This window comes from Gigantopelta aegis, chromosome 5, assembly GCF_016097555.1.
Source record: "Gigantopelta aegis isolate Gae_Host chromosome 5, Gae_host_genome, whole genome shotgun sequence".
Lineage (NCBI taxonomy): Eukaryota > Metazoa > Mollusca > Gastropoda > Neomphalida > Peltospiridae > Gigantopelta > Gigantopelta aegis.
The window spans coordinates 33,442,396-33,454,360 of record NC_054703.1 but is presented as its reverse complement, the minus strand read 5'-3'; the positions used below and the strand labels follow the sequence as shown (position 1 = coordinate 33,454,360).

The following is an 11,965-nucleotide window of genomic DNA, read 5'->3' as shown; positions in this document are numbered from 1 at the left end:
GAGGCTATACGAAATGATTCGGATGAATTACGAAGTATGCCGGAAATTAATTGCAATATAAAATTCAAGATGAAAACAAAAAACGTAGTGGTATAGCCATAAAATCCGTTTATACTAGTATGTAATCCAGAGTTTATTACTGCACTTTTCCCCCCTATTTTTTCAATGTTGAAATAGACCAACAAGTTCGCCTATTGCATAAATAGTCTCGCCCGATATTTTAAGAATTTGTATGCTCCCGAATAACGCTATAAAAGGCGAAGTGTAACTGGTCGATATTTAAATTATTATTTATAGATGAAATGTCACCTGGACATGGGAGTCAATGCAATGCTGTTAGATCTACTGGTAGACCCAGTAGAGCTAATTTTAATCAGACTGAGGAGATCCCTAACAAATCCCTGCTAGAATCCTCTGGAAAGCCAGGTGATCCAAAACAAATCCCTGCTAGAATTCTCTGGAAAGTCTGACAGTGGGGCAGAAGATCCTTGATGAATCCCTGCTTATAAGCCTAACGACGACAGCCACGTCTTGATGACGTTGCTGTTCTGCTTCATCCACTTGATGTTGACGCGCGTCTTCTCCACGGCTTGCTGGAAGGCCCGTGTCCCTGACCCTTGGTTCGGGTGAGTGTCCATGAAATGCTGGAGCTGTAGGCAATATAAAATGTTGACAATATAAAATTTAGACAATAAAAAAATGTACAAAATATAAAATGCAGACAATATAAAATGCAGACAACATAACTATACAATCTATACAATGTTTAGTAATAATGATCTGAGAACTAATCTATACAGTGTTTATTAATACTGATCTGAGAACTAATCTATACAGTGTTTATTAATACTGATCTGAGAACTAATCTATACAGTGTTTATTAATACTGATCTGAGAACTAATCTATACAGTGTTTATTAATACTGATCTGAGAATTAATCTATACAGTGTTTAGTAATACTGATCTGAGAACTAATCTATACAGTGTTTAGTAATACTGATCTGAGAACTAATCTATACAGTGTTTATTAATACTGATCTGAGAACTAATCTATACAGTGTTTATTAATACTGATCTGAGAACTAATCTATACAGTGTTTAGTAATACTGATCTGAGAATTAATCTATACAGTGTTTAGTAATACCGATCTGAAAACTAATCTATACAATGTTTATTAATACCGATCTGAGAACTAATCTATACAGTGTTTAGTAATACTGATCTGAGAACTAATCTATACAATGTTTATTAATACTGATCTGAGAACTAATCTATAGTGTTTAGTAATACTGATCTGAGAACTAATCTATAGTGTTTATTAATACTGATTTGAGAACTAATCTATACAGTGTTTAGTAATACTGATCTGAGAACTAATCTATACAATGTTTATTAATACTGATCTGAGAACTAATCTATAGTGTTTAGTAATACTGATCTGAGAACTAATCTATAGTGTTTATTAATACTGATTTGAGAACTAATCTATACAGTGCTTAGTAATACTGATCTGAGAACTAATCTATACAGTGTTTAGTAATACTGATTTGAGAACTAATCTATACAGTGCTTAGTAATACTGATCTGAGAACTAATCTATACAGTGTTTAGTAATACTGATCTGAGAACTAATCTATACAATATTTATTAATACTGATCTTAGAACTAATTAATACAATGTTTAGTAATAATGATGTGAGAACTAATCTATACAATGTTTACTAATAATGATTTGAGAACTAATCTATACAGTGTTTATTAATACTGATTTGAGAACTAATCTATACAGTCTTTATCAATACTGATTTGAGACCTAAACTATACAGTGTTTAGTAATACTGATCTGAGAACTATTCTATACAGTGTTTAGTAATACTGATCTGAGAACTAATCTATACAGTGTTTATTAATACTGATCTGAGAACTAATCTATACAGTGTTTAGTAATACTGATCTTAGAACTAATCTATACAGTGTTTAGTAATACTGATCTGAGAACTAATCTATACAGTGTTTAGTAATACTGATCTGAGAACTAATCTATACAGTGTTTAGTAATACTGATCTGAGAACTAATCTATACAGTGTTTAGTAATACTGATCTGAGAACTATTCTATACAGTGTTTAGTAATACTGATCTGAGAACTAATCTATACAGTCTTTAGTAATACTGATCTGAGAACTAATCTATACAATGTTTATTAATATCGATCTAATCTATTCAGTGTTTAGTAATATAATAATAATAATAATAATAATAATAATAATATTAATAATAATAATAATCTATACATTACCTCTGACAGTTGGAAATCTGTGTTGAACGTTTTCGTCAGACGACCGACTAGACTGGTGAAAGCGAAAAACGAACCACCGTAACTGAAAATAAATATTGAAATTTAATATTGTAACAGATAAGTTATTAAGAGTAATAGACAGAAAGACAGATGCATATGACACACTCACACATACATACACGCACACATACACATACAAATACATATACATATACACATACAAGCACACACATGCCTATGCAAATACACTCATACGCGCGCACACACACTCACTCACTCTCTCTCTCTCTCTCTCTCTCTCTCTCTCTCTCTCTCTCTCTCTCTCTCTCACTCTCTCACTCTCTCTCTCTCTCTCTCTCTCTCTCTCTCTCTCTCTCTCTCTCTCTCTCTCTCTCTCTCTCTCTCTCTCTCTCTCTCTCTCTCTCTGGCATTACATCGGCATTGGCGGATCCAGGAGTGAGGGTGTCACTGGACCCATTGACTCCCCTCCCGCCAGTTTTATGTGCCTTTTTTTCTTTCGGTTTTTTGTTTTGTTTTGTTTTTGTTTTGATTTGTTTGTTTTTTGTTGGGTTTTTTTACATTCCACATCCACAACATACGTCTAAATTTGCCTTGAGAATATAACTCTGAGCATCTTTATTTAAACATTTTCCAGAAACCATGCCCCCGCAACCCCTTGCAGATCTCGTTCCCCTTGGGACATCGACTCATTTGACTTCAACAAAATCAATTTACCCTTTCTAGAATTGTTGTGTGACACCGGCCTCAGTGGCGTCGTGGTTAGGTCATCGGGCTATAGGCTGGTAGGTACTGGGTCGGATCCCAGTCGAGGCATGGGATTTTTAATCCAAATACCGACTCCAAACCCTGAGTGAGTGCTCCGCAAGGCTCAGTGGGTAGGTGTAAACCACTTGCACCGACCAGTGATCCATAACTGGTTCAACAAAGGCCATGGTTTGTATTATCCTGCCGGTGGGAAGCGCAAATAAAAGATCCCTTGCTGCTAATCGGAAAGAGAAGCCCATGTAGTGGCGACAGCGGGTTTCCTCTCAAAATCTGTGTGGTCCTTAACCATATGTCTGATGCCATATAACCGTAAATAAAAATGTTTTGAGTGCGTCGTTTCTTTCTTTGTCGTGTGACATCCCCCTTCACTTTAGGTTCAACAACGAGAAATAGCCCAATGGGACCAACAGCGGGTATCGACTCTAGACCAACCGCGCATCAAGCGAACGCTCTACCACTGGGCTACGTCCCGCTCCCGATAAAGGTAAGGAATGATAAGAGGAAAAGACAATTTATAAAGACAGCGGTACACTTACTCTCTCAACCGGCCTCGGTGGTGCCGTGGTTAGGCCATCGGTCTACAGGCTGGTAGGTACTGGGTTCGGATCCCAGTCGAGGCATGGGATTTTTAATCCAGATACCGACTCCAAACCCCGAGTGAGTGGGTAGGTGTAAACCACTTGAACCGACCAGTGATCCATAACTGGTTCAACAAAGGCCATGGTTTGTGCTATCCTGCATGTGGGAAGCGCATATAAAAGATCCCTTGCTGTCGCCGTAAAAGAGTAGCCTATGTGGCGACAGCGGGTTTCCTCTAAAAATAAACAGTGTCAGAATGACCATATGTTTGACGTCCAATAGCCGATCATAAGATAAAAAAATCAATGTGCTGTAGTGGCGTCGTTAAATAAAAAAAACAAAAATAAAACTTACTCTCTCCTGATATCGTCCCAGCGGTTTCTGAAAAAGTCCCATGCCAATGCCTGGCCTATAGGCTTGTTTGATATGTAACCCACCACAGAGAGGCCGTCTTGTTTTCTGATTTTAGATGGCGTCAGGGCCCATTCGAGATACCTAAAAAAATAATAATAATAGAACTGATTTATGTGTTACTAATTGTTACAACAAAACAATGAATGTAGATAATGGTAGATAACTCTTACCATGAAGGTAAATAACTTTGAATAACCTGCTGATGATCTAGGTTTCACTGGAACACGATATATATGACAAAAGTTACAAGAAAGGTGGGATAACCCTACTATCAAGGCAGATAACTTCAATGTAATGTCCAAAAACTAAGGGTTTTTCAAGACCCACTGTCCTGGACAAACAGCCCAGATAGCTGAGATGTGTGCCAAGGACATAGTGCTTAAACTTTAATTGAGCATGAAAATAAGTTTAAATTTTTTTTTTTTTTAAATGTTTGTGGCATTTAAAAAAATAAAAAATAAATAAAAACTTTTTTAATTAAAAAGGTAGATAACTCCTACTAACCTGCTAATGATCCAGGTTTTGGTGGAACACAATAGATATGACATAACTTACGACAAAGGTAGATAACTCCTACCATCAAGATAGATAACTAATACTAACCTGCTGATGATCCAGGTTTCGGTGGAACACGATAAAGAAGATAGAAGTCGTGATTTTTCCGCTGCAACGTGCGCCTTGTTGTACTGGTCGAACGCGAAGTCCCACTCAGCCACTCCGCCGTGCTCTATAGCCGCGCAGTACACAGTCGACTTGAGTCCCGGGTTAATTCTGAAATCAGAGGAAAGGAATGTGTGTTTTACGATGCCTCAGCCCCATGTTAAACTATAGCAATCAGGAAAGCAACAGAATTATGGTTTAATGATGCCTCAAAAGCAAAGAATTGTTTTAAATTACGCCTCAGTCCTTTGTCGATTACAGCTGTTTGGAAAGAAATAGAATGTTAGTTTAATAGCACATTAAAAGGGACATTCCTGAGTTTGCTGCAATTTTTAAGATGTTATCCACTAACAGAGACTTTTTAATGATTGTAATTACATATCAAATATATTTTTCTGCATAAAACATTAGTGGCTATATATTAAACGTGTTTCTGATCGTTCTAATATTTGTCCTAGGTTATATTTTCTTTTTTTACCTAAAATATTTTTTTCCCGTACGTACGAAATTATTTGAAGACAAAATCCAGTTAGGGCTTCTTAGAAATATTAAGACGACCAGGAACACATTGAATATTTTATTAGACGGAACCAGGATATGTGGCAGTAGGGTCTGTAAGAAATCGTTCGCTCGAGTCACCCGGATGGTGGGGTAGTTCATCTGCAGTGTCCACGTATCCATCACGTCATTCACATTGATACTCTTATATATTTAATATGTAAGTTTAATCGTAGACATATTTTATTAGTCGGAAACATCCTAAAATGCAGCAAACTCAGGAATGTCCCTTTAACATATTTTCAACTACAGGTGTTTAGAAAGTAAACGAATGCGTGTTTCACAACAACACATATCAAACTCTGCGTGTATGCAGAGGGAGGGTTTAGGGGGTTGATTCCCCTCATGCTCCAAGCACATTTTTAATTATATGTTTTCCATTAGAGCGTGATACTTTCCTTGCCAGAGTCTAAATCTCCCCACCCCTACTCCTGCATAATCACCTGCGCGTGATCCTTTCCTTGCCACAGTCTACATCCCCTCACCCCTACTCCTGCAAAATCACCTGCGCGTGATACTGTCATTGCCAGTCTACATCCCCCACCCCCAACCCTTACTCCTGCATAATCACCTGCGTGTGATACTTTCCTTGCCTGTCTACATCCCCCCCCCCCCTCCACCCCTAATCCTGCATAATCACGTGCTATATGGTGTAGTATATAGACATTTATCTGAGCACGCTTGACATCGGCGTCGCTTCAGATGGCAAACTGCACCTTTATAACATCGTAGCCCAGTGGTGAAGCGCTCACTTGATGCGCGGTCGGTCCGGGATTGATCCCCGTCGGTGGGACCTTTGGGTTATTTCTCGTTCCAGCCAGCGCACCACGACTGGTATATCAAAGGTCGTGGTATGTGTTATCATGTCTGTGGGATGATGCATATAAAAGATCCCTTGCTGCTAATAGAAAAGAGTAGCCCATGAAGTGGCGACAGCGGGTTTCCTCTCCCAATATCTGTGTGGTCCTTAACCATATGTCCGACGCCATATAACCGTAAATAAAATAAAATGTGTTGAGTGTGTCGTTAAATAAAACATTTCCTTCCTTTATAACACTGTCCATCACATTTTAGTATTTTATAATACTACATATAATAATCAAAATATTCTCACCCTTTATTTTATGTTCCAAACCCCTCCATTTATTTTAAACCCCTTGCAATATCCCATTTCACAAAGTCATGTCACAAACCCACCCACCGCACCCTGGCCAGCTTTAAAAGAAATACGTATAGTTATCAATACTTACGGATTATGATTTGGGTTTTGCATCCACTGCCTAAATAGACGCTTTGACTCGTCAATGCACTGAGTTACACCATAATCACAGGCCATGGATGCCACAATACTGCGAATATATCTGGAATTAAAGATTTACAGTAATCACAGACCTTTGGAACCAAAAACCACTGATGTATCTAAAATTATAGATACTATAGATGTGGAGGTGGACAGCGAAAGAAGTTGAAAGATAGGAGAAGTTGCCAGATTGGGAAGAAATGAGATGGAATTCAAAGGAGAGAAAGGAAAGGGGGCAGTGGGATTAAAAAATATATATATAGATATACAATAATCACAGACCATTGCTGCCACAATACTGCGAATATATCTGAAATCGAATGGGCATTTTGGAAAAATCGTGGTTGATCCCATGCGTCTCTATCTGGTGTCTCGTCTACAGGAAGATAGCCACCCCAAGGAGATCCTTTACCGGAGATTTCATCCCTCAAGCACCGCCAAAACGAGGACTACCACTCCAAGACCAGTCCACCAAATCAAAAACCAGCACAAGACTGAGCTCATTAGAATAAGTACATATGTGATGACATACACTCATGAATCACTGTCATGACAGTGATGACATCAGGTGGTCGCGAAATGTGAGCATATCTTAAAATATGTCTTAGAATTGGTTTAGATCAGTCTACGAGTCTCTAATCAGATACATATTTACTATTTCTAATTTCTCTCAACACAAGGGGCAGAACGTAGCCCAGTGGTAAAGTGCCCGCCTGGTATATCAAATGTTGTGGTATGTACTATCCTGTCTTGTGCATATAAAAGATCCCTGTCGGTGGGCCAATTGGGCTAATCTCATTCAAGTCAATGCACCACAACTGGTATACCACAGGTCTTGGTAAGTGCTATCCTGTCTGTGGGATTGTACATATAAAAGATCCCTTGCTAGTAATAGAAACATTTAGCGGATTTCCTCTCTAAGACTGTCAGACAAAATTACCAAATGTTTGACATCCAATAACCGATGATTAATAAATCAATGTGCTCTAGTAGTGTCATTAAACAAAACTTAACTTTAGAAAGGAATGTTAGGAAGGAAGGAAAGAAGAGAGGAAGAGTTTGCCACTTTAGGAAAAACACTTACGACTCGAGATGAGTAGCACCGGTGTTGTTCATCGTGACCTCATTAAATATTCCCATGATCTTATCTTTAATGAATGCCTGAAATGTGAATACACTAAAAGTAACTAGTACACTTATGAATATGATCTGAAGACATATTTAATAATCAGGAAATGTTTTGTGCAGTGGGTTGTTGGGTTTTTTCTCAAAAGGGAAACTCATATCGTTAATATTTGAAATGCATCGTTCATCCGGGTTCTCTTCATGATGCGGTTACAGTTCTAGACCCGGGCTATGTTGAAGTATTTACAGTGTTTATTTATTTATTTATTTATTTCATTTCATTCTCATAAATTGTTTTAGGGTTATGTCCCTTTAAATGTAAAGCACAGAGTATTGACAAATTAGCTTTGGTAAGTATATTTAAAATTTGGAATAAAATTTTGTATCACATTTCTCCTTAATTAAGAATGAATGAATAAATAATAAATAATTAAATTAAATTAAATTAAATTAAATTAAACAAACTGAAATAAATAAAAATTCCAATTCCAAAAAATATGTGTGTGTCCTTCTTCATTTAAGGTTGACTCACGTCCACACTAAGCACAACCTAAGACATCGCCCGACACAGACAAAACGTTTACCTCGAAGGCTCCGTACATGGGCGTTTTCCTCAACATAAGGGCCAGCTGGTCGACTTCCCGGTTGAAGGCGACTCGTGGAACGTAGTCCTTCTCTTTGTCTGTGTACTCCAGAGTCTTCAGAGCGATCTCCAGTGATAGGTCGCCAGATCTAGAAAAAAAAGACAAATAGATTTTAAACTACAGTTATTTGAGGTGTAACATTTGAAAGAAGGCGACTCATGGGACGTAGTCTTTCTCCTGGCCTATGTACAGCTCTAGAAACAAGACAAACACAGATCTCACTGTAATACTAGGCTCAGACTACCAACTGTCACGACGAAGTTGGCGAATTCGCCAATCTCTCGACTTCTACGACTGTCCAGTTGCTAGTCTGAGCGCTCTTACAACTCGATTCCTGTCGTATAATGCTAGTGTCAGACTACCAAATGTCACGACAGAGTTGGCCAACTCGCCGATCTCTGGACTTCTACGACTGTCCAGTTGCTAGTCTGAGCGCTCTTACAACTCGATTCCTGTCGTATACAAGTAACACCACCGATTAGTTGTTAGTCTGAGTGCTGACGTCGTATCAACACGAGAGAGAGAGGGAAAGAGAGAGATAGAGAGAGATATATACAAAGAGGGATGTGGGAGAGATTCACATAAAGACATACAGAAAAAGTCAGAGAGAAATAAAGAGGGGGAGCTGGAGATAGATAGAGATATCTGGAGAGAAATAGAAAAAAGAGATAGAGTGAATGGGAGAGATAGAGCGAGCGAGAAAGATACAGAGAGAAATATAGAGACACACACAGAGACGACATAGAGAGATGCCGAAAGAGACAGACACAGAGATAGAGAGAGCGAGTTTCATCATTCAAATCTCCTCAGACTGATTTATATTAATTAAACACACAACACTAGTACTGTGTGGTTTACACGCTTGCTCTGTGTCACAAACTCTCTTGCATGCTACTTTCTCAACCACTAAACATATATTAAAGATTTATGTATTTACTTACGTTGCCAGATTAAAGGCGTCATTGATAATCTGAGCACGGTTTATCGGGTGAATTACCTGTAAAATATATGATATTATACATATTTTGGATATTACATACGTACACATACACGCACATATATACACACACACACACACACACACACACACACACACACACACACACACACAAGCACACAAGCACACACAGATACAGACAGACATATAGATACAAGTAGACAGATAATTATAAAGTTTAATAGACAAACTAAATCCAGAAAATATCATTTCACATACATCACTATAAGTGTGTTTTGCTGTCTTATTTATTTTGCGATTTGTTTTTAAACTGCAAATAAAAAGCAACAATTTTGTTATTTACAAAATTATATTTCCTTCTTTTTGTTTACATCAAGTCGAAATGGAATAATTAACCTAAAAAGCCGTTCAGTGGAGCTTTGAACAAGGTATAAGTTTACCGCGTGGTTTGTCTTTAGCTGTCTGATGAGTGCCTTCCAGTTCTGGTCATCATAGTTAACTCGGTAGAATCCATACTGCATCACGTTACCAATAATCCAGCCATTGGTGTCGCCCATAGCAGGAAGATTGGCACTTTGTACCATTCCTGGATGAAAGGAAATATAATTGTAGTAGTGTTGGTATAAACTGCTAGTCTAGATGTCCTGAAATGCAATTTCCTGCATTCTACAAGTATTATTTATCTCTGCTTTAAGATTTACTACCAATAATATTTTTATTCAGAATTATTGATGGGGTGGGGCTAAAGACCCCAGCCCATTCCCCTCCCGCTCCGCCGTGCGTGATAAACTACTCTTACTTACTGTAAACACAAATCAAATTACGTCAATATTAAAGAGGAAATCATACGAACTATGTTACTATTGAAGATAGTTAGCTCTTGGTCCTTCTTCCTTTCAGCCAAAAAATACGAACAATTTTAATGGAAGATTTTCAATATTTTTATGAAAATGAAATAGTCTTTATAAGTAATGGAAATATACTTAATGTCATTGCATAATATTTGACTACAATGGTTTTAACTTAACTTTACTTTATCACCAAATTAACCAATTACTAATTTTTATACAAATTGGCTATAAAATTTACTATTTGGCTGATAAAATATTGTTTAAATTTGTCACTTTTTAATAATTTTTAAACACATATAGTCTAGATATGCCGAACATTGGCTAAAACTATATCCTATCCAGTGTGACCCTTAGCAAGGAATAAAAGAATAAGAAAAGAAGGTGGAGGGGGAGAAGAAGAAGAAGGAAGAGGAGAAGGAGGAGGAGAAAGAAAGAAAGAAAGAAAGAAATGTTTTATTTAACGACGCACTCAACACATTTTATTTACGGTTATATGACGTCAGACATATGGTTTTGATTTTGAGAGGAAACCCGCTGTCGCCACTACATGGGCTACTCTTTCCGATTAGCAGCAAGGGATCTTTTATTTGCGCTTCCCACAGGCAGGATAGCACACGCCATGGCCTTTGTTGAACCAGTTATGGATCACTCGTCGGTGCAAGTGGTTTACACCTACCCACTGAGCCTTGCGGAGCACTTACTCAGAGTTTGGAGTCGGTATCTGGATTAAAAATCCCATGCCTCGACTGGGATCCGAACTGACCACGACGCCACCGAGGCCGGTAGGAGGAGGAGAAGACGATGTGGTAGTAGCAGTAGCAACAGTAGGAAGGAAGGAAGGAAATGTTTTATTTAACGACGCACTCAACATATTTTATTTACGGTTATATGGCGTCAGACATATGGTTAAGGACCACACAGATATTGACAAACCCGCTGTCGCCACTTCATGGGCTACTCTTTTTGATTAGCAGCAAGGGATCTTTTATATGCACCACCCCACAGACAGAATAGTACATACCACGGCCTTTGTTACACCAGTTGTGAAGCACTGGCTGGAACGAGAAATATGAAGAAGGAGGGTAGAAGGAGAAGACGAAGAAGAAAATGGAGTAGAAGAAAAAGAAGAAGAAACAGGAGGAGAATGGGGGGGGGGGGAAGGATGAGGGTGAGGAGGGGGTATACTTACTATTAGTTTGGGTTTTTTTCAACCAGGTAACATCTGCATCGGTCTGGTTGAAGTTTTTGATGGAGCTGGTTGTGTAGGTAAAAGGCACATCCCATTTGTAGCTGTAACACACAAGAGGTAAACAACGGTTTCCTAGCAACACTTGAACACAATGTCATTGTCCACGTTCGTACCAAGTAAATGGGATGGCCAGTATTAAGATCTGCTAAATTAAAATGGTTCCCCTCCCATTTGTAGGAAGGCAACTGCGACACACCAACCCCCAAACACTTAGTTTTGTAAGCTGTTATTTTGTCTAATGTATAGATATACGTGGGCTGGTATTGAAGCAGGAATGTATGTAGGTATGTAGGTAGGAAGATAGAAATAACTGAACTAGGATAATTGGTCTATAGACGATTTATTTTTAACATGGAAAATATCAACAGAGTTTGGGGCGTGACGTAGCTCAGTGGTAGAGCATTCGTCTGATGTGCGGTCGGTCGTGGATCGATCCCCGTCGGTAGCCATTTGGGCCATTGGGCTGTTTTTCGTTCCAGCCAGTGCACCACGACTGGTATATCAAAGGATGTGGTATGCGCTATTCTGTCTGTGGGGTGGT

At 38.4% G+C, this 11,965-nt stretch overlaps 1 protein-coding gene across 1 annotated transcript in view; it reads right to left on the bottom strand.

Annotated features, from left to right (window-relative positions):
* Positions 1 to 255: 255 nt before the first annotated feature.
* The window catches only part of LOC121373656 (aminopeptidase N-like), a 40,178-nt gene continuing 28,468 nt past the window's right edge, over positions 256 to 11,965 (bottom strand). Inside the window, exons 12-21 of the mRNA XM_041500368.1 lie at positions 11,365 to 11,465; positions 9,765 to 9,910; positions 9,308 to 9,363; positions 8,307 to 8,454; positions 7,682 to 7,758; positions 6,548 to 6,658; positions 4,683 to 4,850; positions 4,020 to 4,160; positions 2,301 to 2,382; positions 256 to 650 (exon numbers count right to left, since the gene is read on the bottom strand). Coding sequence (XP_041356302.1) covers positions 504 to 650; positions 2,301 to 2,382; positions 4,020 to 4,160; positions 4,683 to 4,850; positions 6,548 to 6,658; positions 7,682 to 7,758; positions 8,307 to 8,454; positions 9,308 to 9,363; positions 9,765 to 9,910; positions 11,365 to 11,465 — 1,177 coding nt within the window. The 3' untranslated portion in view covers positions 256 to 503. The remainder of the gene's footprint in view (positions 651 to 2,300; positions 2,383 to 4,019; positions 4,161 to 4,682; positions 4,851 to 6,547; positions 6,659 to 7,681; positions 7,759 to 8,306; positions 8,455 to 9,307; positions 9,364 to 9,764; positions 9,911 to 11,364; positions 11,466 to 11,965) is intronic.